The sequence below is a fragment of the Motacilla alba genome, chromosome 4A (genome assembly GCF_015832195.1).
Source record: "Motacilla alba alba isolate MOTALB_02 chromosome 4A, Motacilla_alba_V1.0_pri, whole genome shotgun sequence".
Lineage (NCBI taxonomy): Eukaryota > Metazoa > Chordata > Aves > Passeriformes > Motacillidae > Motacilla > Motacilla alba.
In genome coordinates, this window is record NC_052045.1 from 6100076 (window position 1) to 6122689 (window position 22614).

Consider the following 22614-nt stretch of genomic DNA (forward strand, 5'->3'; position numbering starts at 1 on the left):
CCCAGAGAGCTCTGACACTGAACAGCACCTAAAAATACCCTACAGGGAATAAAACTGAGTCCCTGACCCAAAGAGGTCACCCTTAGAAGAATAAATAATCAGGAAACAATAAAATACTCTGTGTGAAAAGAATAGCGTGGGGTCTGGGTGGCTGGGAAGCTCAATGGTGCAAGTTTCTGAGGGAGGACAGGGAAGGGATAAATGTCCTGCCCACACCCATCACGGGCTTAACCAGCCCTGAAACCAATAAATCCTAGGCTTGACTACCTTCAACAAGAGATGGTAACACCCTTTCCAAGAAAAATGGGTGTTATTCATTCTCCAGAGGGACATATGAAGAAGAAGTGGGCATCCCTCCCAGTCTCCCTCTGCCTTCTGAGGCACAGTGAGATGAAGGATGCTCTAGTGCCACACATTTCCAAATGCCAGCACTCCCATGCTGAGGGTGATGACTCTCATCATACTCTGCATCCCTGTCTCCCTCACAGGGCCCTGGCTCACAGCTGTCACAGCTTATCTGCAATGGCCACAACGAGGTGACAGCCACGGAGCAGCTTCTTGGCTGACCTCTGTTAGTCCCAACTGCGACCCAATCCCAACAGCTACAGCAGAGAAATGCTTCCATGGACTGTTTTCAACATCCCAGGACAAATTTCACAACCTAAAGGGAACATCTACTTATCTGGGGGGCAACAGCACATCCCATTCCCTCACAGGTTTTAAAATAAATATATCAATACTAGAGGGAAACAATTTTTGTGGCTGCTTTCAAGTGAGTGACATCCTCTGGCGCTCCAGACCCCCTGAGACCACAGACCCTGTCTGAGGGAAGGGCACTGCAGGAGCAAAGGAGGGAAGGGAACATCCAGCACCACATCCCCTGCACAGAAAAGCACTTGGAGAAGAGAGCCACTGCTCTCTTTACAGGTGAAGCAGTGGGAGCCACAGAGCTGGGCTGGCAGAGCTCTGCCAAGTGATTTTGATGGACCCTGGCTGGGGACAGCAGGGCCAGGGACCATCCGTGGGGAAGCTGTGGGACTTACTGGCAGCCAGGACCAGCTCTTTGTGGAGCTTATACGTCATGACGGGTTCAGACAGGTTCCTGCAACAACCAGAAAGAAAACTCAGCTCTGCAGGGCAGTTGTGACCCCCTTGTGACCCATCCTGGACCAACGGGCAAACTGGCTCATCCCTCAGTGCCACCAAGCCCCAGTGGCATTTCCCTCTGCAGTCAATATCAGTGAAAGAAACCTCCCCATGGGACTGAGGGATTCTGCAACATCCATATTTATCATTCTTCTTCCCAAAGCCTTTGCTACTTTGCCCTTTTCAACAGCCAGATGTGAATATCTGGCAGCTCATTGCAGCTTTCATCTGGATCAGCCCCAGTGCCCTTTGCCTCCCTGGGGCAGGTGTGACCTGCAGTGCTACCTGAGATAGAACTTCAGCGAGCTGGTAATGGTCTTGATGTCCCAGTCCCCACTCTGGAGATCCACATCCCCGGGGCATTTTGGATCTGGAAGGAGAATGAAAAGGGTTTAGAATAAAGTTCATTTAGATGTTGCTAACAAACAGTCAGCTTGGGGTGGGGGATTCCCCTTGAGACACATGAAGCCACAGCAGCACATAAAGAGAGCTCCTAATTCCCATGGCTGGGAAAAGCAGAAAACCAGCACCAGTGTCAGGGTTTTGGAGAGGCTGAGGAGTGGTGCTAATGAGGGACAAAGAGGGAAGCACAAGGTAAAATTTAAGCAGTGCTGAGAAGCCACTGAGAGCATATTCTCTACAGTTTATTTTTTCCCAAGGTTGGCAGAAACAACGGATTTCAACAGGTCCAAGACAAGCTTTCTGACATCCAAAGTAATCTGAATGCCAGCTCAAATCTCTCATTTGCAGCTACTCCCCTGAAGGCTGTTCTGGAAGCATTCCCTCTTGCTGCACAGAGAGGAGGGAGCTCAGGGGAGGCTCAGCAGCATGGAAGTACAATTTGCTCTTGCCTACCCCACCCTGACAAACCACATCGTGTCTGTGGCACCATGAAGTGAAGGATGTAGTTGTAGGATAGGGGGAAGCTGGACTACAGAAATAAACAACAAGATTTATTTTTGAAAATAAATAGGACAAGAGAGTAAAAAAAAAAATTATTGCCTTTGAGTGGTTAAAGATGAAATCCTGCTGCAGCAGTTATTTCTGTGCTGTTGGACTTTCCATTATGCTTTCATATGCAGTGAGGTGGCAAGTGGTTACCCAGAGCCATGCAGATAAACAAAACAAAAAGCCACTCACTGGTGGGATTCAGAGGAGAAAACCACAGAGCTGCTCAAAGGGAGGGTGAGAATCAAGCAGCAATAGAACCTGAGGCTTAGCAATGAGTCATGGGCCAGCAGAGCTGGGCAGATGCCCGAAGTCATGGCTCTGTGAGAACTGGGCACAGCCAGACACCAAGTACAAACCAAGATTTTAGTAAACAACATCCAGAGTAGAAGCAATAGGAAACAGGCAAAGCCTTTGAATGCTGCATTAATATCAGATGTCTGAGCTGGCGTGAGCCCGAGGCACGCAGGCAGAGAGGTGAACGCAATCCCTGCCCTGTGCTCCAGCCCCAGGCAGGGCTGGGGAGAAAGGTTTGGCCTTGGTGGGTGGGGATCAACCCCAGAGGTTCCCTGAGAGGCTCGCAGGTGACCATGAGGTGAGGGTAAGATGGCCTCAGCCAGGGCCCAGAAGGGCCTGTCCAGCACACAAAGCAGTGCTGCTGAGCCCCACAACCTGCCAAGACTGTAAACACTTCCCCAGTTGCCAAGCTTATATGGCAGACAGATCCAGCCACAGGAAGGCTCACAGCAGGAATGGATCCACTGGCTTCTTAACATACATTGGCTCCTTATGGTACACACTGCACACAGAGAAGTGTCCCATCCTTCCAGAAAAAAACCTTACACTAGGCTGGAGGGCTCCCTGCAGAGCCCATCTTCCCAGTCCAGCTCATTGTGTTATCCCAGGAAAGAAGGGGAAGATGAGCCTCAGAGGGGTCACAAGGACCAAAACCCACGCTGGACATTCTCCCTGTGGAACCCTCTCTGTCCCTCACAAACAATTCAAGAACAGGACAGTGTAATTGCACAGAATAATCAATTCTTACCAAAAAAGGCATTCAGTAACTTCTGCACCTGGATATTGCTGCCAACAGTCCGGTACACGCCCTCCGTAGTGATTCCTAAAAGGACAAAGCCAAGAGCGTTAGCCGAGGTTTCCCGCTGGTGGTCCACAAGCCCCATCTAGTGGAAATGTTCTCCTGCTGCTGCGCTCTGTCCAACACCCCGGGTTCTGTCCCACTACTCAGGTTCTGTCCCACACCCCGGGTTCTGTCCCACTACTCAGGTTCTGTCCCACACCCCGGGTTCTGTCCCATATCCCAAACTCTGTCCCACTCCTCGGGCTCTGCAAGTAAGAGCTCCACTCACTCCAGCAACTGAGGCCACCAGCACCACCGTGGTCACCATGTCACGGCCAGGTGAGCACAGCCAGGGCGTGGGACACACCAGCCCACACACCCCATTTCTGTGGGGTGCTGCTTTATCATGGATTTGCTCCAACTCCCACAGAAGACAAAGGCATTGAAGTAGAATCTGAAAACACTGGCCAGTGCTGGGTCAGGCAGAATCACCGTCTCTTCTAGCTCTGCCAGCAGGGTCTTCCTGCCCCCACCGCTCCCCACTCCAGTGGGCCTTGGCTGCCACAGCCCCAGCAGCCCCAACCCCACATCTGGAGATGAATCCAGGCCCCCATCCCACACTGGTGATGTTCACTGGTGCTGGATGATATGTGACAGCCCAGAGGATGAGCTGCCACCCTTCCACCTGCTTCTGCTGCTCACAGACTGGGGCTGAAGCAGCCTGTAGCCACCCCTGCTGCCAGAGGTGCTCTCCTGCCCAACACTGGGTGTGCTCAGGGCCAAAACTGAGAAAACCACGAGTGAAAACAGCATAAAGGTGTAAGTTCAACCAGAAAGGCCTTGGTACAACATTCCAAACCAGGTGGGCTTTCCGCTCCCGAAGAACATGCATTTAACTGAAGAGCACACACTCCTCAGCTAGAAGCTGCAGTCCTGTGCCAGTGGCTAACCCCGTTCTGCAGGAACCACGCTGTGACTCGAGGCCATGGGAAGCACGGCCAGGCGGGGTGAGCTCCTCACCTTTGGTCTCCACTGCATTGATGCACTTCCGAACAAACTTGAAGCCCACCTCGTTCAGCTCCACTGTTTTGGACAAGGAAGCCGTGTTAGCTGCCAGAGCCCTCCTGGAGACCCCTGGGACCCCCCAGCCCCAGCCTTTCTCAGCACCCAGAGCCACAGTGTCCCAGCACAGTGTTCACCCCTGCACCCACATCCCCTCAGGAAACACCAGCGTTCTGGACACCCTAACAAGGAATTATTAGTTCCACATGTTCTCCCATTTTTCCTCAAATTTATTTTGAGTTGCAGCACTGCTCCCTAGCCCCTCTCTGTCTTTAATAATAAGGTATTTAATAGTAATAGTGTAAATTGTTTGGATTGTGTCTGATAAAAACTGAAATAATACTCTCCAGAGCAAAATTTGTAGTTAAAGTTATTCCTCATCATGGGACTGTGTAATTTCTGCTTATCTACATCACTAGGATTAAAAAGCAAAACTAATCCAGCTTGATGTGCTAAGGAAAACTGAGCACAGGGCTTCCTCCACTGAGCTGGGCAATCCTATGGGATCCCTGCATTTTCCGCAGGTTGATTGTATTGATTCTGTCTGCTCTGAGCAACAGCAACATCAAACTCAGACATCTCTTAGCCCTGCCCCAGGAATAAGCACAGACCCACCTGGTGCTTGATACTGAGGGCTATGATACCACTGGAATTCTTACCAGCTTTAATCTATGACAAATAGAGAATGTTTATTCAGTGGACCCTTAATTCCCATTCCTCCCAGCATGTGATGTGACCACGGCCACACAGCGGGTTTGTGCTCATGCTTCTGGGAATGCTCCCCCCGTGCTCATTAGAGCCAGCTAGTTTCAGTGCTGATGAAGCGAGCTCTGAGCCAGAATGCAGGTTTCACCCAGCTAACAGAGCCCCAGAGGGGTTCCAGGGCTCTGCAGTGTGTCTCAGTGCCCCAGGGCTCTGCAGGGTACACCCCACTGCTGAGAGGGGGGACACGGGACATGGTGGTGGGTGGGACATCCAGAGAACTCAATGCCACCTCTGTTGCCCCATTTCAACCTTTGTTAAGGGACACATCCTCAGAATCTCTCACTGGGGTTTGGAGGTGCAAACTGAACCTCACATCCCACTACTCCTGGCTAAATAAAAACTGCTCACTGCAGTTCTCTGCAACTCGTCCTCATCTGGGCTCAGTGCCAGGCACTGTGGTGGAAGAACAGAAGTGACACTGCTGTCATGGAGTGGGGACAGTGCTACTCAGCAGGATTTGAGGATGAGTGTATCTGCAAGGAAAATTCTGCCTGGCCTCGAGGCTGTGAGAGCCCGAAGAACAGCAACAGAAGTGACTCACTTTCTTCCTGCTTCGTGATGGGACTGTGATAAATCTGAAAAAAGGGTGGGAATGGGGGAGGGAGAAGCAAAAACATCATCAGCAGGATTTGGTATTTATTTCTAAAAGAAAATTCAGCATCCCATAAATCACCCCCAGATTACCCAGGGGCAATCAAAGCCAAAAAGACAATGTCCCATAGAAATCTCATTTTATAATTACCATTATAAGAAGAACCCATTATCTGCACAATCAAGGAGTTTCTGCTGCCTCCCTAAATTTCAGTGGTGCACCTATTGCTAGGGAAATTCTCTGCTCTGTAGGCAAACCACAGGGCTCTGAGCTCTGCTCAGACTGAAGGAAGGGGACACCAGTAGGCACAGAAAGGTAGGAGAACACAGGTGCAGGGTGGGCAGTGACACCTTTGAAAAGGTGGCTAAGAGCAGGGACAGACCAAACTACCAGCAGGTAGTGAGGAGCAGGAGTGAACCATCCCCAGAAAGGCTGGGGTCTGGCACAGCAGGGAACACCCCGCAGTGGGAGCTGAGGGAACAGCAGGGAACCCATGGTGATCGTGCAGCAGTGATCCCGAGCAGCACCCGCCGGCAGAGGACACTGCTCGGCAGCGCATTCCAGCTGGGAACAGCTCCAGGAACACTCACCGGCTCCTTCCCGTCCATGGCCTCCATCCACAGCCTTCGGTTGGCTTCTGAGAGCGCCTGCAGCGTGATGGTCCCGGACCTGTGCGGAATTCCCCCAGGGACAGGCATGGAAAGGAAGAAAAGTTGTTTTTAATAGACAGCAAAGAGGCATTTGCTGCAGGCCCGTGGGGTTTGGGGCCACCAGACATCAAGCCTCTCACCTTTCATTAGTTTCAATGTCAAAACAAAACCTTTTGTCTATGGAGTCAGTCTTTCTCCTTACGCAGGATTTCAGGGTCAGGTCCAAGGTGCCCTAGGAGAGAACATGAAAGCCAAGATGAGAGGACAGAAACATGGGAGATTTTGGGCTCCTCAGGCCCCTCAGCCCAGCCCAGCACTGCCCACGGTGCCTGTGCTGACAATCTCATGGCATTGGTACACAGGTGGTCCTCCCAACATCATCACAGGCAGACACAGGAGGCTCTGAGTTCCAGGCTTGCTCTCAGCCAGAGAATGTTCTGGACTCAACAGCACTACCCCACACAGCAGCACTCTGCCCCTACAGTGCTGGAACACTTCTCCAACCAACCCAGAGAGGCACTCCCTGTCTCTGAGGCCAGGACCATGCTCACCCATGCTCTGACACAGCTGGGTTCTAATTTTTACCAGGGCTGGTCATCAGTACCAGTTACCCACACCACGATGAACCTAATGGCTTTACACAAACACTGTGGGACAAAGGGATGTACGTTTCCTCACCCCAGACAGAGCAGACATGCTCTGGAGAAGCTCAGCTCTGGCCCTGGGTGTTTGTGTCCCTGCACTCCACAGCAGAGTTAATTCATAATTTGGTTGTGGGTTTGTGGCCAGCTGCGACCTGATGGTGCAGGTTACCAGACTGCCAGTGTTTGGGAAAGGCACTAAGTTTTCCGAGCCCCTATCTGCACTAATGAGCTTTACTAGATATGCTTACGGCATAAATGACAACAAATCTCTCCATACAATAGTTTGTATATTTCTTTGCCCAGCTCTCTGCCAAGGGGTTGCAAAACATCTATTTTATTTTCCTGCTGCAGTGTGCAGAGCCCTGCCAAAAGCAGAGCATGAGCTCACACACTGGAGCACACAGGCCTGGCTGGGGAGGCCCCGGGGACCCGCTCCATGGCAGAGGAGGGCGGGGGACTCAGCTGGAGGCACTGGCTGAGCTCCATCCTCCCAGCCCTCCCCTGTCACGAGGAGGGACTGAGGGAACTCCCAGACTTTGGTAAGCCAAAGCACTTTGTGAAAGAAGTAGTTACCCTAATTGCTGCCTTGCTGCAGTTTGGAGCTGCACTGCTGCCTCTCCTCTCCCCACACTGTCCCAGTCCCACAGAAGCAGTGCTGAGAGCAGAAATCAAACCACAAACCAGTGCTGTGAGCACGCACTGCTGTGAGGAAATGCTGCATTTGGAAGCAGAAACTCCTGTAGTAACTTGAGTCATTCAAGCACTTCAGTGGCTGCCACAGTTCTTGTGGCTTCCAGCCCCTCTGCTCGGGGAAGGATCAACATCAGCTGGTTCAGAGAAGCACAAGTTTCACCCCAGACTGAACTCATGGGCCAGCACTGTCTGGTATCTCTCATGTCACACGACCCACATCTGCTGCCAAACCCTGCAGGGCCTGGGCTCCCAGGGACACAGTGGAGTGAGACCTCTCCTCACTGGGGTGCCTCTGCCAGGTGACACCAAACTGCCCTGTGCCTGCAGGGAGGGGACAGAGCCCACCCCTCTGTGGCACCTGCAGGGTCAGCTGTCACAGGAAGGGAGGCCATACATGGGTGGAAGGTGGGCCCAAGTGGTTGGCCCAATGTTTGCAGACACCCAACTCACCTGCTTAGCTCCAGGCTTCTGGTCTATGGGTGTCATCCGTAAGGTTTTGGCCTCTTTTTCATACTGGCAGTAATACTTCACCCAGGAGATGCCCAGAGCCCCTGCAGAACACAGGAGAGGCTGGAATCAGGGACAGGGCTGTAGCTGGGTGCAGCCAGCAAGGCACGGTCAGTGCTGCCCACATGTCCTCCCTTCTCTGGGGATGGACACTGACAGCCCTGGGGGACATCAGCCTTGCAGGTGTCTCCATGGGCAAGAGTCAGGAGGGGAAGAGGAGGAGAGGAGGAGGAAGAGAGAAAGAGGAGGAGATGAAGAGAGAAGCAGGAAGCGAGGAGAAAGAGGAGGAGGGGAGAAGAGAGGGAGAGAAGGAGAGGAGCACAGGGCAGCAGCTGCCTCCAGCACCCTCCCAGTTCACAGCTGGTGAAAGGGCGTTTGTGGGACTCTGACCACAAGCCAGGCTGGTTTGGCCAAGCCCAGCCAAGATCTACACTGGCAGGATCTTACATGTCCTGAATGTCTGTTTCACAAACCCCACTACTTTTCCCTGTGGCTGAAAACTCAATAATGAAGACAACAGCAGCTTTGAAATACTCTAAAGTCCCTATTTCCAGATTCATAGTCACTTTCCTCTGTTTTTTTACCTGAACCCCTTTATAGGAAATAATTCAACTGGTATTTTTTCTGAAATTTGTTTTTAAGTTGCCAGGAAGAACAAATTTTCATACTTGATTTATAGGGAAGCATAAACAGAGACAGAAAATAGCCACTGGCCTACAGGAACATGCCACATTTAGGATCTAAAATTACTGAGTGTGCTTTCTTTTAAAAGCAAGATAAACAGACATAAAAATATAAGTATAAATAGATTTCTATATAAGATTAAAAATGAATGCTTACAAAGTTGTCTGTAGCCTCAGAGGTCACAGCTTTGTACAGACTTAGATCCTCTGAGCATTCCTGCTGCATGGCCATGAAGAGCTGCAGCCAGGTTTTGGAAAAGGCTGTATTTGGTCTGATTTGATTCTACTCAGAATTACAAGTTTTGCTCTCAGCAGCTTAACTCAGCACTGGTTCCACCTTGGCTGTGCTCAGCTGCTCGTAGAGGCTGCCAGAGGGAGGCTGGGCAGGACACCAGATTCATCCTGGTAAAACAGAGCCAAGGCAGAGCCTGCCAGAGCTCCAGGCTCTGGAGTCATAAATCCCATCTCATCAGAGCACAGGGCTAATTGCTGTCACAGATAAGTCACTTGGACAGAGCTCTGTGCCACTGCTGACAATGCTGCCAGCTGAGGATGCCAGTGCTCCCCAGGCCCTGCAGGCAGTGCCACCCCAGGCACCTCAGGCAGTGGCAGAAGGTGACACCCTGTGCCTGGCAGAGGTGACACCCAGTGCAGCAGGGCTGAGTACAGCCCACAGCTGGGTTATGTCAGGGCAGCCCTGTTGCCTGCTGCATCCAGCTGCACCCCAGAGCCATTACATTTCTCCTGAGTGTACAGGTAGCCCTCGATGGTTGGCTGCCCAGGCAGCTTGCAGGTTAGGGGTGCTTCCTTCATCCTCTTCTTCAGATCTTCCAGCTCCTCCCGCGTGCTGGAAAAGTGATTCCTTGTCTGGGAACAGAAAACAAACAGAAGCATATTTGAACATGAGCAAAAAGTGAGCTGTGGGTTATTTATTCCTAGAAAAATCTGAGGTGCTGTAGCAGAAATGAATCTGTTCCCAAGGTACAAAACATGGAAACCACTCCACAAATCCACATGGAAACTGGCCATAAGAACCACTGAGCTCTAAGAGATGATTAAAGAGACACATCATGTGCAGAGATGGTGCTGGAGTGCCACAGCTGGGAGGCCACTTGTTCCCTTAATTAAGGGACTTCAGCACATTTCAAGGCTGGCTGGAGCAGAGGAGCTCCCATTCATACCATTGCTTGGATAACAGGTGTATTCTCCTCCCAAAGGTGTTGATCATGCTACAGCACTTAGCATGAAAGAGTCACATCAACAGGGGGTACAAAATCCAGGCATTTTGATGGAATACTACTTGGACCAATTAATGAGCCAGCAACAAAACCATCCTGGCTGATTTACCACTGTTGTTCCACAGAAATGAAGGCCAGTCAGGAAAGACTGAAGATAGAGAAAACAGGACTCAGATATTCTACCCCATGAACACACTTGGCCAGCAGAGGAGCTTACCAAAGCATGTAGCAAGCCTGCAGGAAGCCAGCACCATTAAGATCAAGGTTAGAGGCCTTAGAGAACAATTTCAATCTTGTGAAACTGAAAGAAACTCAGGCTTTTTTATGCACCGGGTAAATGATGCAACTGCAGTAGCCCCTTCCATAGAAAAGAATTTCATAGACCTATAAACTGTCCCATGCAGGACAGGGGAAAACCCACGTGAACTGAGAAGGAAATAACTGTATCTGCAACAATGCAAACATGTCCAGACTGCTTGGGTGGAAAGACCTTGCCATCAGAGGTGTGTAAATACAAATGAGAACAGAAGTCACACAGAAAAGTCCTTCAGATGGGCAGGGACTCACGTTCTGCAGGCTGAGCTGGAGCTGCTGCTTGTATGGGAGGAAATCCTGTGTCAGCTCCACTGTCAGGTTGTTGTAAGTGAAGAGGCTGTGGAGAAATGCCAGTACCTGCAATGGAGGGGAGGGACACACTGAACTTCTGGGTTTATAATGGAAGGAAAGATGGACTGAGTGTGGGGTTTCAGAAATTACATATGAAATTATTTTTTCCTCACAACTTTGGAACGCCAGCCTTGGTATGGCTTATCCACCACAGTGTCCCTAAAGCCCAAGCTACCAGCCACACATCTGTCTGAATAAAACACCCAGAATGAAAGACCCTGCAGGGAGACCCAGAGCACATCTGCAGAGATCATCCACAAGATCCACAGGATCCCACCCTCCACTGCAGCTGGCACTGGGGCAGAGCCACCACCCAGGGCAGGGTCCCTGCACTCAGCCACAGCCTGGGACCCTGCAGGCCAGGCTGGGACAGGGGAGCAGGGCAGGTAACACCTCTGTCCCTCGGCAGACAGACAGCACTGACCAAACCCAGGGGGGCCAAGATAAGTCATAACAAGACCTGTAGCTCTGTGTAGCATCCAACCTGTTCCTCAGGATCCACAGACAGCCAGAAGAAACAGGACTGGGGCTTCACAGTGCTCCTGCCCCACAGGACCTAATCCAACCTGGCAATTCATCCTTTGCCAGCACATCTGAGCATCAACCAATGAGACTGAGAGAAAAGGAAACTCCTACCGGCTCCACAATACTGAATTTCTTGCTTTCTTGTACTTCCTGGATCTGATACACATACTCGAGGGAGGACTCAAAGAAATTGTGTCTCTCTTTGTCCACCTGAAGGTCGGCCTAGAAGAAAGAGGGAAAAGTAGAAAAAGAAAATACATCACATGTAGTTTGGAAATATTTTACTCGCTTTTGTGTGTCAGCCCACACATAGTTCTGTCCTCACTGAAATCCTGCCTGGTGTCCAGCCCAGCTGTGAGCTGGAACTTTGGATATGCTTTTAAGTCTGCCCATTTCTGGCTCCCTTTCATTCAAGGATCCAAAACCTCCTCTCACTCTGCAAGGAAAAGGCTTTCCCAAAGCTCTTTTATTACTTTAGCACAAACCTCTTCTCCTGACAAGGCCACCATCACCACCCTCTTGCCTGACTCCATCTGTGTCCCAGAACCAGCAGTTCAGGAGCTGCAGCAGTGGCAGGAGCACACAATGCTCCCAGAGCTCACACACAGTCTGCCTTGCAGAGATGCTTGTAGGTTGGTGTGACAACTGCTCTGACAGATCTGACCAGATCCAGCTGCTCTGGTGCGGGCTGGAACAGCTGGGTTTCCTTCCTTGCTGCAACGTGCCTGCAGCAGCAGCAGCTGGAAGAACCCCCCTCCTCTGCCTGCCCCCACAGCCACCCAAAAGCACCAGCAGCAAGGCAGGACACCAGGCCAGCAAAAGGAACAGTAACTGGTTACTTTTCAGCCAGAGCACTTCTCCAGGTGAAAGAGTGGCCAGTCCCCAGCTGTGCCAGTGCCACTGGTCACTGCCCTTCACCATCAAGGTGACAACAAGCAATGACAATGTCTGAAGACACTACCAGCATCCAACAGACACAGGAGAACTATGAGCTTGATTTCACAGAGAACTCAGGCTTTGGGTAGATTTAATTGATTATCAGTTTCAACTGGTTACTTGAAGGGATGGTTCCTCTCATTTTTTAAGACCTAGAGCAGCTGGTGCTGTTGCTTCTGGACCTAACTCTGAGAAAAAGTCCATACGCACCTCCTGTAACTGAGATTCCTTCTTTTTGGAAGACAAATGCAAGTGGCGATCCAGCATAGAGTAAAACTTCTCACCATCCTTCTCAAACTTTTTCTTTCTTTCCTGTAAATGAAAGAAGTTGAAGCAGAACCAGTTAATGGCATTTTCCAGATAAGAACATGCATCAACACTGAGATTCTTTGTGCAATTCTGTATTCCCATGGACGAATTTTGGTCAACCCAGCCAGAGAACAGAAGACTACTTCTCATTTGCTCTGCTTTCACAGCCCCTTGCCTACCTTGGATGCAATTACACCTCAAGACCCAGTCTAGCAACACTCTGTGGCACAAGAAGTATTTTTTCATGCCAACAGCATGGCAAAAGCCCCATTGAGGAGGTGCTGTTCCCTCTCCCATCTCTTCAATATCCAGCAAACTGAAGATGTGCTCATACATCAAAAACCTGTTCACCATCTCCTGACACGGTGTTCACACAGCCCAGAAGCAACTGGGCAAACACTGCAATGTCAGAGACACAGCAAGGTCAAGAAAAGGTTCATTAGATTTTGGCAACTTTCTGTTCTAAAGAGTTTATCATTTGTTTCTGAGAGTACCAGCAGGAAAGCAGAAGCCTGGCAGGTCATCAGGCAGGCAGGAAATCCTCATCTGCCCTCAGCAGTGCTGCAAAGAGCACAATTGAACAAGAGCAGGGAACAGAGACACTCAAGAAGAAACCCCTGAGAGCAGGCAGGGAGCAGCAGGGCTGAGCACCAGGCTGTTGGCTCCTCCCTGCACTGACTGTGACATTGGAGATCACAAAACAACCAGAGTAGGGGCCAGGTTGACAAATACCCACTTTAGATGATATCTGACATATCAGGGATTCCTGGGAGGCAATTAAATTACTGAAATCAGGAAATTCTAGCCTGGCAGCAGCCTCAGAGCCAGGTCCAAGCAGTTGAGAGGTGGTGTACACACAGTGCAGGCATGTGATGGGATGCCCAGATCTTCTGAAAGCTCAAGATAGTGGAAAGCAGTTCCAGCTTCATGGGGAATTACTGCTATCCTTCAACATCTATCTCCTGAAAGCCCTGAAATCCTTTATCTCTTGCCCCCACTCACAAATCCATGGATAAGCAAGCATACAGCAGTGCCACACAAGCCAGAGCAGATGGGCTCTGCCAGACTGCTGGGTATTAGGAACTTTCCTCATGAATTCAGTAGTGACCACAGCTTCCCCTGCCTGAAGTTTTGCTTCCCTGTTCCAGTTGCACAGACTATTCCATCTGTCTGTCAGGATGCCCTGCAGCAGGATGCCTGGGGGCTCCCAAACCCCCTGGGCTCAGCACAGGTGGCTCCCAATAACAGTAAAAAGCCTTCCCACCAGCTGCCTTCCAGAGAAGAGGATTCTCTCCCCACAAGAGTCCTGCCATGGCTGTAGTGAAAGCACAATTACCACGAGGAAGTGGCACCAACCCCTGCTTATGTGTGTCTGGAGCAGGGCAGGCTGACCCCAGCAAACCTTTTCACCTCAGCAATTACACATCCTGCCATGCAGACCCTGGAAGGACAGGACACCTGAAGGGAAGCGCACCCTCTGGAATCACCCCCTGCAGTATCAGGTACTGTGACTCTGTGTTAGCAGCCTCACACATCAGAACAGAGAGATCTACATCAAATCCAGAGCAAGAGAGAGTCCTCCAAGGGTGAATCCTAATTTAAGCAGCGCAGCAACTGCGGGGCTGAGGCCAGGAAGGACGATCCAAACAAACCACCACCCTCGTGACTAAGGCGCTGATCAGCAAACCCAAACCCAGTGCAGCAAAAGAGTTTGTGGAGCAGCAGTTCCTGTGTCTGTAAGGTCAAACTCCTGGGCTGTCTGTGCCATTAATGCCCTGTCTAACGCAGCCAGGAATTTGCCTTGTTTCCCTTTCCTCAATGAGGAGCCTCCAAGCCCCAAGGCCACAGAAGTGCAGGGAGGCAGAGCTGTGGGGCTGCAGGCACAGCGCTCCCGTGGCCACCTCCTCACGTCTCAGAGGAGACGGCTGTGCCAGCAGCAGGTCCTGAGACAGAAAAGCAGGTGCTGCCATGGAAAGCTAGCTGCAAACCCAACCAAGAGCTCCACTGCCTCCAGCAAGGTGGTGTGCAGAGGTGGTGGTGGCAGCACAGGGATGGTGCCATCCCTGCTCCTCAGCAGAGCTGTGGGTGAGCAGCAGGAATGGGGCTGGAGCCCACTCCAGGAGTTCTCTCCCATCTCTCACCATCAGCAAGCAGCACTCCTAGGGTGACTCAGCTGTCCCCGCCCTGTGGAGAGGCCACCAGGGAAGACAGCCCCACTGCAGGCCAGAGCTGGGACCAACCTCTCCTGCTCTCCACCTGGGAGGCTGCTCACCTGTGCCAGGAGCTGTGGGAAGCACGGGGAAGGGAACCACCAGAGCCTGGTGCTACCGTGGCTGGGCATGGCAGAGCCCTTGGGCAGGGAGCAGGACGGGACAGGCAGGGGCATGTGACTCTGGATGCAGCAGCCTGGGAGCACGTGGCTCCTGGCTTGTCCCCAGGGGAGGTGACATTGCTGTGGGAGGCTGTGGTGCCCGTGCACATGGCGACAAGAACAAGAACCCCTGGAGGAGGCCGTGAGCTGTGGTGCCCACACAGATGGCCACAGGAGGCCACAGCCTGCAGCCACAGGGAGACCACAAACCACCAGGCAGCAGCTTTGTCACCAGCTTGTGGGCAGCTCCCTGTGGGAAGACATGTGGGCTCTGAGGAAGAGGGGTCAGCTCTGCTCAAGGAAAGACTGGTGAAGAGAAAGGAAGAGCCTGGGAGAGCAGTGGAGCTCCTTCTGCAGCGGGAGCTGGGAAGCCAGACAGGAACTCCTTTGGGGAGTGCCTCCTCCTCTGCCAGCACCCAAGGCAGGCAGGGGCACACTGGGGACACGGAGCACTGAGCTCTTTCTGGGGATTGAAGGGACTGGGAATGATGTCCTGGATGCACCCATGTGTGACAGGACCACGGTGCAGCGTGGCATTTTGGGCCACTAAGAGGGAGCATGCCAATCATTCCCACTCTGGCTAATTAGCAAATAACTGCACAGCAGAAGGATGACCTACAAATCCTTCTGAGTTGGCTGCTGACCAGAGCAAGCCAAAACAAAACAAAAAAAAATCAACACAAAAAAATCACCCAGATTGAAGCACAATCTGGAAACATGAGCACAAATTAGTTCCTCATGAATATTCAGCAAAGAGCAGCACCACGTTGCCATTAAGGTTTGCCAAGTCCAAGAGCCACCACGCACCTTCCGTTTATTGCTCACTGGGAGCAACCGAGCAGATCCCACCGAGGGCAGGCAGGAGGGTGCTCTGAAACACCCCTGACAGGCACTGCAGTGCCCAGGGATGGCAGGAGCCCGCGGGACAGCACTGGCTGCCTGCTGAGGCAGGTGATGCAGCAGCAGCTCTGGCTGCTCTGTGTGTGCCAGGTCCTGCCCACGCCGCGACTGCCATCAGCACTGGGGTGACACTGGAGCCCCTCAGCAGCTTCAGGTTCAGCTCATAGGGGGAAAAGAGCAAACAGACTTGCCAAAACTTCCCCTTAACCATTAGTTGCTAATTAGGATCCTCTGAAGTTCCCATTTTCGGGGAGGTGCAGTGAGTGGCAAGTGAGAAGCCCAGCTCACAGGCCATTTCTCTCCATAAGGAATCAAACACAATATTCCTGCTGGGAGCCCCCCCTCCATGCACACCTGGGGGGGTCTGGGTGCAAGAACAGTGGATGCAGGATCATCATAGATCGTTTTTAAGAGGCATCAGCAGTTAATTCAAAAACAGATTTCTAAAATGTCAAGGGGTGTAGAAAGAGCAGTTCTATCAAAGCACACCCAGCTCATCCTGGCGTTTTCCCTCACCCACTGCTTTCTCTCAAATGCTCCTTAGGCCCTGCTCCCCCAGAGATGAAAGCAAGTAGAAGTTACTAACCTCCCTTTCTTTAAAATTATAATTAATGAAATTATTAACAGAATTAACTAAGACCTTTCAGGAATATGTTATTTCCTATGGAAGAAATTTTGACAAGCACTGCAGCTATTTATTCAGCATTCCTCTTGCCCTTACAGTACCTCCCAACAAGCTTCTCCCTCTGATTTTTTTGGTTGGCTTTGTGTTTTTTTAAAAAAAGCTGTCTCCTTCCAAGTGAAACTGGAATTAAACTTTTCTATTCAAATCCTCTTCAGCTCAGTAAGTGTGACCAGGTTCTTCCCCAAAGGTCCCAGCCCCACGGCGTGGAGCTGAGCCCCGGGGCTATGGAGAGGGATGGGACCTCCACATGCACCAGCTCCTGCCATGAGTGCCCGAGCTGGGAAATGGGTCAGCTCAGGGGGCCCCAGATCCTCCCTTTTACCTGTGATGTGGCAAGTCACAGGAGAAGCAGTGAGCCCATGGGGCTGAGGCAGGAGGGAGTGGCTGGAGGGGTCCCAGTGACAGCCAGGGCTGCCCCGGGTGGGAGCACACCCTCCCGAGCAGACTCCACTGCTGCCGGGAGAAAGGGTGAATGCAGACTCAGATGTGTTGGTCAGACTGGCTGTGCTCCAGCCAGAGGCATCACAAAGCCCCAATTCAAGGGCTCTTCCTATTTGGCTCCGGCAGCTCGCAACGGGAACAGAAAACATCTCACAGAAGGCGACGCTGCCAAAATACGGAAACTAAGCAGAGGGCACAAATTCCCTGTGTCATGTCTCCAGGCTGTTCCACAGCCCGGCCTGGGATTCTGCCCCTGGTGCAGATCAGAAAGGGTCCACGGGGTGATGGCAGGGCGATGGGAGGAACCCACACTGACAGAGCACCGCTGTGAGGAGCCTCATTTGTACTTCACCCCTCCTGCTGCCGGGTGGGGATGAGCTGGAGATGCTCTGCAGGGTGGCAGGTGAAGGAAGGCTCTGTGCCCGAGGTGACCTGAGGGTGCAGTGTGGCACAGGCTGCTGTCAGGGAAGCATCAAAGCTGGGGACAAGAGGATGGAGTGCCTAGGGCTCGCTCCCAAACTCACACCCTCTCAAGGCTTTGGGGTGGCACTGGGGACAGGGGTACCTCCCTGTGCATCCCTGTCAGTGTGGGCACAGCTGGATTCTGGCACGGTGCAAGGTGCTGTCCTGTAAGCTCCTGCATGGAGCACTTGTGCTGAGCCACAACACAGCCCTCTTCCCACCACAGGGCCCTGGCACCTCTGCAGCTCAAGCTTTGCACAAGAAACAAAACCCCAAACCAAACTACAATGGCCGAGCCACCTGCAACAACCCCCTGCCCTCTGCCACCTCTCCAGCTGCTCTGAGCAGTGTCCTGCCACTGTCACCACCCTGTGCTTCCACCTGGAGCGCCCTGCCCACGCACAGGGACTGAGGACGGGCTGCAGGCTGCCAGGTGAATCCGTGTCAGTGCTGGGGCTGTGGCACCATGCCTGCCATCAGGGAAGGGAGCAGGACACGGGCACACGGCCTGTGGGTGCAGCCAGCTCGGCTCTCGGGGCACAGCACGCTCTGGGCTGGGGGCAGAGTGGCCCTTACACACCTTAAGGGCTCTCTGGGACAAAACCAGCCTGAAGGACACGAGAGCAGGGGCTGTGGGCAGCACCTGTGCCATGCTCATGGCTGCAGCTCTTTAGAGGGTTCCACACACCAGCCCTCAGGGCATGGCAAAGGGCAGGAGGGCCATCGAGTATCTCTTCTCAAACCCTGTATTTATTAAACGTCAAAGCCTCCAGATGGGCTGGGCTGAATCCAAGCCTCAAGTGTTCTCCAAAACATCTCCATTTCAGAGCTGGGTCAGAGCCAGCCTCATTTTAAGCTGCCGCTGAGTAACATGGAACCTGGATTTCTTGATAGCAGACAAGGGAAAAATGATCTTTTGTGCTCCACATGTGCAGAATTTGCTTTTTATAGCTTGTTTCTTTAAAAGTTTGGTCCATCTGAAAGACTCATTAGATGCTTTATGTAAATATTTCATAACAAAAGCCCTATGACTATAATCAGGTTCTGCCTGCCGGCCTCTCCTGCTTTCCCTCCTTCCCTCCCTCCCTCCCACTCCACCACACACTTCTCTGCAGAAAGTATTTTCTTCTCAATAGCACAACTGAACAAAGGAGAGCAAAGCAGCAAGGAGGATCTCCTGGCTGAAACAAGTACTCCCTGCTCAGGACAGAAGCAGTGCTGGAATCAGGCCAGGAGAGAACCCAAAGAGTTCAGGAAAAGATTTTGGAGACTCTTAAGATTGAAAAATCAGACTAAAAGTCACAGCATGAACCCTCATGCCAGCAGCTGAAAGCCAGCATTGAACAGGGAGTTTCTGAGTGCCTGAAGTCAGAATGCAGTAGAGCAACTGCTTGTTAACAACAACAGGAGAAAAATCTGAATTCAAAGACAGTAACAGAAAACAAATCTGTTTACAGTGAAAACAAACAAACAAGCCTTACCTTGGTGAACCCTATCTGCTCCTTCCGGAAGTTTTCCAAAGGTTTGATCAGCAAATCACTGGCATTCTGCACCTACAGTGCAAAGAAAAAGCATTTTAACTGCAGGATGCTGATCAATTTTCTCCTTAACAGAGGCTGAACAGGGCTAGAAGCCAAGAGCTCTGAGATTTTAATGTTTTTGACTGGAAACTTCTTCTCTGCCTGTAGGTGAATTCACTTAAACCATCTGTACCTGCTCTTCCCCAGGGGTGACACACAGCAAAACCCAACCACATCCCAGGAGGCTTTGGGGACATCCTGTGGGTGACAGGGAGTGTCCCCCACCCCCCTCTAACAAGGCTGCTCTCAAATAAAGGATGGGGTTCCCTTGTTTCAAGATTCAGCCTGAAGGTTATGTGTCACACAACAGCTAGGGAAGAGGGAAAGCCTGCCTGTGTCTCTCCCTCTCCTGTCTCATGTCTGAGAGATGCTTTCCTGGGTGGTGCTCTGCACACCTTTACCATAAATCCACAAGAAAGTGAGCTCATCCCAGTTTGTATCACTGGCTCCAGCTCCAGCCTGGCACTGGGACCAACCCGCTGTCTCCTCCCATCCCAGTTCCCTGACAGGCTCTGTCCCACGCTCCAGAGAAGGGACAGGGGAAGAGAAGGGGACAGGACACCACACAGCACAGCCCCTCAGGGAATTTAAAGCTGATGAACACAGTGAGTGTGAAACATCCCGAGGGAGCTGCTGTAAAACACAACTGGTCCTACAAGTAGAGGGCAAAAAACCCCAACTTGGAAAATTGGACAGCGCCCATAACCCCTGAAACACCTTTCACTGCTCCCCCCACTGCCAAAGGAGCCACTACCCCTGGGATGTAATTCATAATAAAGAAGTATCTCAGTGCTTTCCTGGTTTCCTGCTGTTCCTTGCCTGCCCATGGACCCTCTGGCCCAGCCTGGCAGGAGCTCCTGCTGCTGCACGAGGCAGGGGAAGGCAGAGCCAAGCAGCACATTCCTGGCACGCTGCAAGCTCTCCACCGAGCCTAACCTTCATGTTTTTCCTGGAATTAGGAATGAAATGGGAAGCCAGCACTGGCTCTGGAGGAGCCCTGGAGAGGCTGAGGGCGCATGACAGCAGGAAGCTGATGGCAGTGCATTGTAGTGCAGGAGCTGGACCAGCACAGATGGGCTCAGGGACACCTGCCTTCCTGTCCCCAGCAAAAACTGAGCAAAAACACTTCTTATTCTTTAACCCTTGGTTTTCCCACAGAAGCAGCTGGTGAGCAGCCCCTACAGCTGCAGGGCCTGGGGCTCTGTGCCTGCCTGTGCTGCCTGGGGGAACCACAGCCCCCCACACCTATTGCTGTGCCTGCCCACGCTCAGGGCCCACGGCCATGGCACCATGGACCAGATGAGCACAGAGCACATTCCCAGTGCTCCCAGCTTCCCTCTGCTGAGAAGCCTGACACCGAGGCACATGGTGCTGTGGCTGTGATTTGGCATTCAGCCATGTCAGGAATGACAGAACCCAGTTCCCATCTCCTTACCATCATGGACCTCTCCAGCTCCACTTCGTGCAGCAGCTCTGCAAACTCCTTAAAGGACTCGGCTGTAAGGAAAGAAGGGGCTGGTCAGTGGAGCTGGGACGTGGCACTGGAGTGTGTGACACACGTCAGGACACCCCAATGTGGCTGCACCCCCAGCATGGCCACCGAAAGCCTGGCAAAAAAATAAAAAAGAGAAGAGGTGGCTCCTTTTGGCAGAAACTGTGTGAGGCAATGCCAGGTGCAGGCAGAGGAGATGGAGGGTCTCCTACTCAGGGCAATGAAGGAGTGAAGGCCCTGGGAAGGTGAGAGGGTGTTAATTAGCTTTTATTAGGAATTGTGTTATAGAGATGGCAATACAGGTGGTAGAGAAGGGGCAAATGCAGGGAAAGGCCAGAGAGGGGGAAGGGGAGCTGCCATCCCCAGGGCCTGCAGCAGGACAGGATGGGCCTGGCACCTCTGTCCCAGCAAGAGCTGCAGGTGCTCGCCAGGACCAGGACAAGTGTGTCAAATGAAAATGGCCTGGAATGACAAAGATCACATGCTGCACCAGGAGGCACAAAGTCCATGTGCAGGAGGAAAGGCAGCAGGTGTAGACATGGTCACAGACACTGACACCACTCCCAAAAATGTTAGCAGTGAAACAAAAAGATCTCATTGATAAGCAGTTGGAGTCCAACTACAATAAAAATAGCATGAAACCTTTCCATTAAAAAACTGAAATAAGAATAATTCAGCCTGGAGAAATAAAAGACTAGGGGGGAGCAGCTGACCCCACACCAAGCAGGAACATGAAGCCCTTCTCCTTGCCCATCAAAGGAGAGCTTGGGAACGGGCTGAATTTGTCCCAGGGGAGGAAACCCCTCAGCAGCAGAGCCTTGACAGAGCCAAGCTAAACTCCCATCTCTCTGGGCTGCAAGGCAAGGCTGGGCAAACACCTGCCCATGCAGGTAGCGGGGCTGTGTGCTGGCTGCCTGGGGGAACAACCTGATCACCCCAGAGTACCTGGGAACCACCTGGGAGTTAGCTGGGAAAGTTTCCCACACTTCCAGCCTGCTCAGCACAGTGTGGGACAGGTCTGGTGGGTCCCAGGCTCCCTCTTGCCCTGGCGGGAACATCCCAGAGTGGCTCTGTGAGACCCCAGAGCTTGGCAGTACAGACCCTCCCTCCCTCCCTGCTGGGCTGGGCAGGGCAGGACATGAGGGGCACAGAGGTGTACAGCAGAGCAGGCACAGGATCAGCTTGTCCCACACGTCAGGGAGAGGGTGCTCCTGTGCTCCCCGTGCAAGCTGAGGGCCCTCTCCCCTCACCCACAGCAGCACCTTGGGAGAGGTATCTGCCCTAAAATCCAGTGTGAGGATTCATTCTGCAGCTGCCAAGACACACAGAAGGGAAAAACTGCAGCCTCGTGACACAGGCCCTCAGCTGCAGTGGCACAAGAGACCTTCCTGATGAGTCAGGAACTTCTGAGCTCTCCTCCAGTGAGGGCTCCAGCACTCAGCAAAGCAATGGCCCTACACCTCATGGTGCTCACACACAGGGCCACACGTGGCTGTCACTGTGGCTCCCCAGGATGATGGAGTGCATGGACACCAGGGGCCTGAGCCAGGAAAAGAATTATCACAGGGAGAAAGAATCCAGCCCCAAACTTACAGGGAATATGTCAGTGCATAAAACGTTCCCTAGCTGTTTTTTCCCTTTGCTCTACAGGAAGAGCCCAGGAACATGTTTCCTGGCTCCAGTCACAGAACAGCCCGCTGAGTTTGACCCTGCACCACACACAAGGCTCAGATCCTGCAGTGCCTGGGGTGGATCTGTGCTACTGGCCTGGGTCAGAATTTGCCAGCCCACGCAGGGCACTGTGGAGCCCAGGGGCCACCAGCAGCCACAGCCTGCCCAGCCACACCTGGGAACCGACACCTGGAAACACCAGAGCCACTCTGCTGGGCAGCCAGAAGCATTCCAGGAAGGTCCTTACAGGATTCCAGGTCCCCATACCTGGGAGGGAAGAACATGCCACCCCATTTCACTGCCACCTCCATCTCTGCAGGAGCTGCTGATTTGGGTCCTGTGAGGTGACAGTGGAGGAGCTGCAGGAGGGAGCACAGGAGGGGCTGCAGCTGTGGGGCGACACGGGTGCATCCATGACCTTTCACATCCCCAGGGGAAAGTGCTGCTCACAACCGACAACATCAACCCAGTGTCCTGACTGCCACCCGCAGTGTCCCCGCTGCCACCCGCTGGGGTGCCAGGCTGCTCTGTGCCCACACACGGTGAAAGCAGTGTGACTTAGGCTCTATT

At 52.4% G+C, this 22614-nt stretch overlaps 1 protein-coding gene across 2 annotated transcripts in view; it reads right to left on the reverse strand.

The window, feature by feature from the left end:
* OPHN1 (oligophrenin 1) overlaps positions 1–22614 on the reverse strand; it is a 50806-nt gene that overhangs the window by 11440 nt on the left and 16752 nt on the right. For both annotated transcript variants that reach the window (XM_038164765.1, XM_038164766.1), the window contains exons 3-16: positions 20317–20378; positions 18783–18854; positions 12344–12445; positions 11309–11419; positions 10574–10678; positions 9506–9635; positions 8029–8129; positions 6382–6473; positions 6182–6260; positions 5541–5574; positions 4193–4255; positions 3140–3214; positions 1432–1516; positions 1044–1102 (exon numbers count right to left, since the gene is read on the reverse strand). In XM_038164765.1, coding sequence (XP_038020693.1) covers positions 1044–1102; positions 1432–1516; positions 3140–3214; positions 4193–4255; positions 5541–5574; positions 6182–6260; positions 6382–6473; positions 8029–8129; positions 9506–9635; positions 10574–10678; positions 11309–11419; positions 12344–12445; positions 18783–18854; positions 20317–20378 — 1170 coding nt within the window. The remainder of the gene's footprint in view (positions 1–1043; positions 1103–1431; positions 1517–3139; positions 3215–4192; positions 4256–5540; positions 5575–6181; positions 6261–6381; positions 6474–8028; positions 8130–9505; positions 9636–10573; positions 10679–11308; positions 11420–12343; positions 12446–18782; positions 18855–20316; positions 20379–22614) is intronic.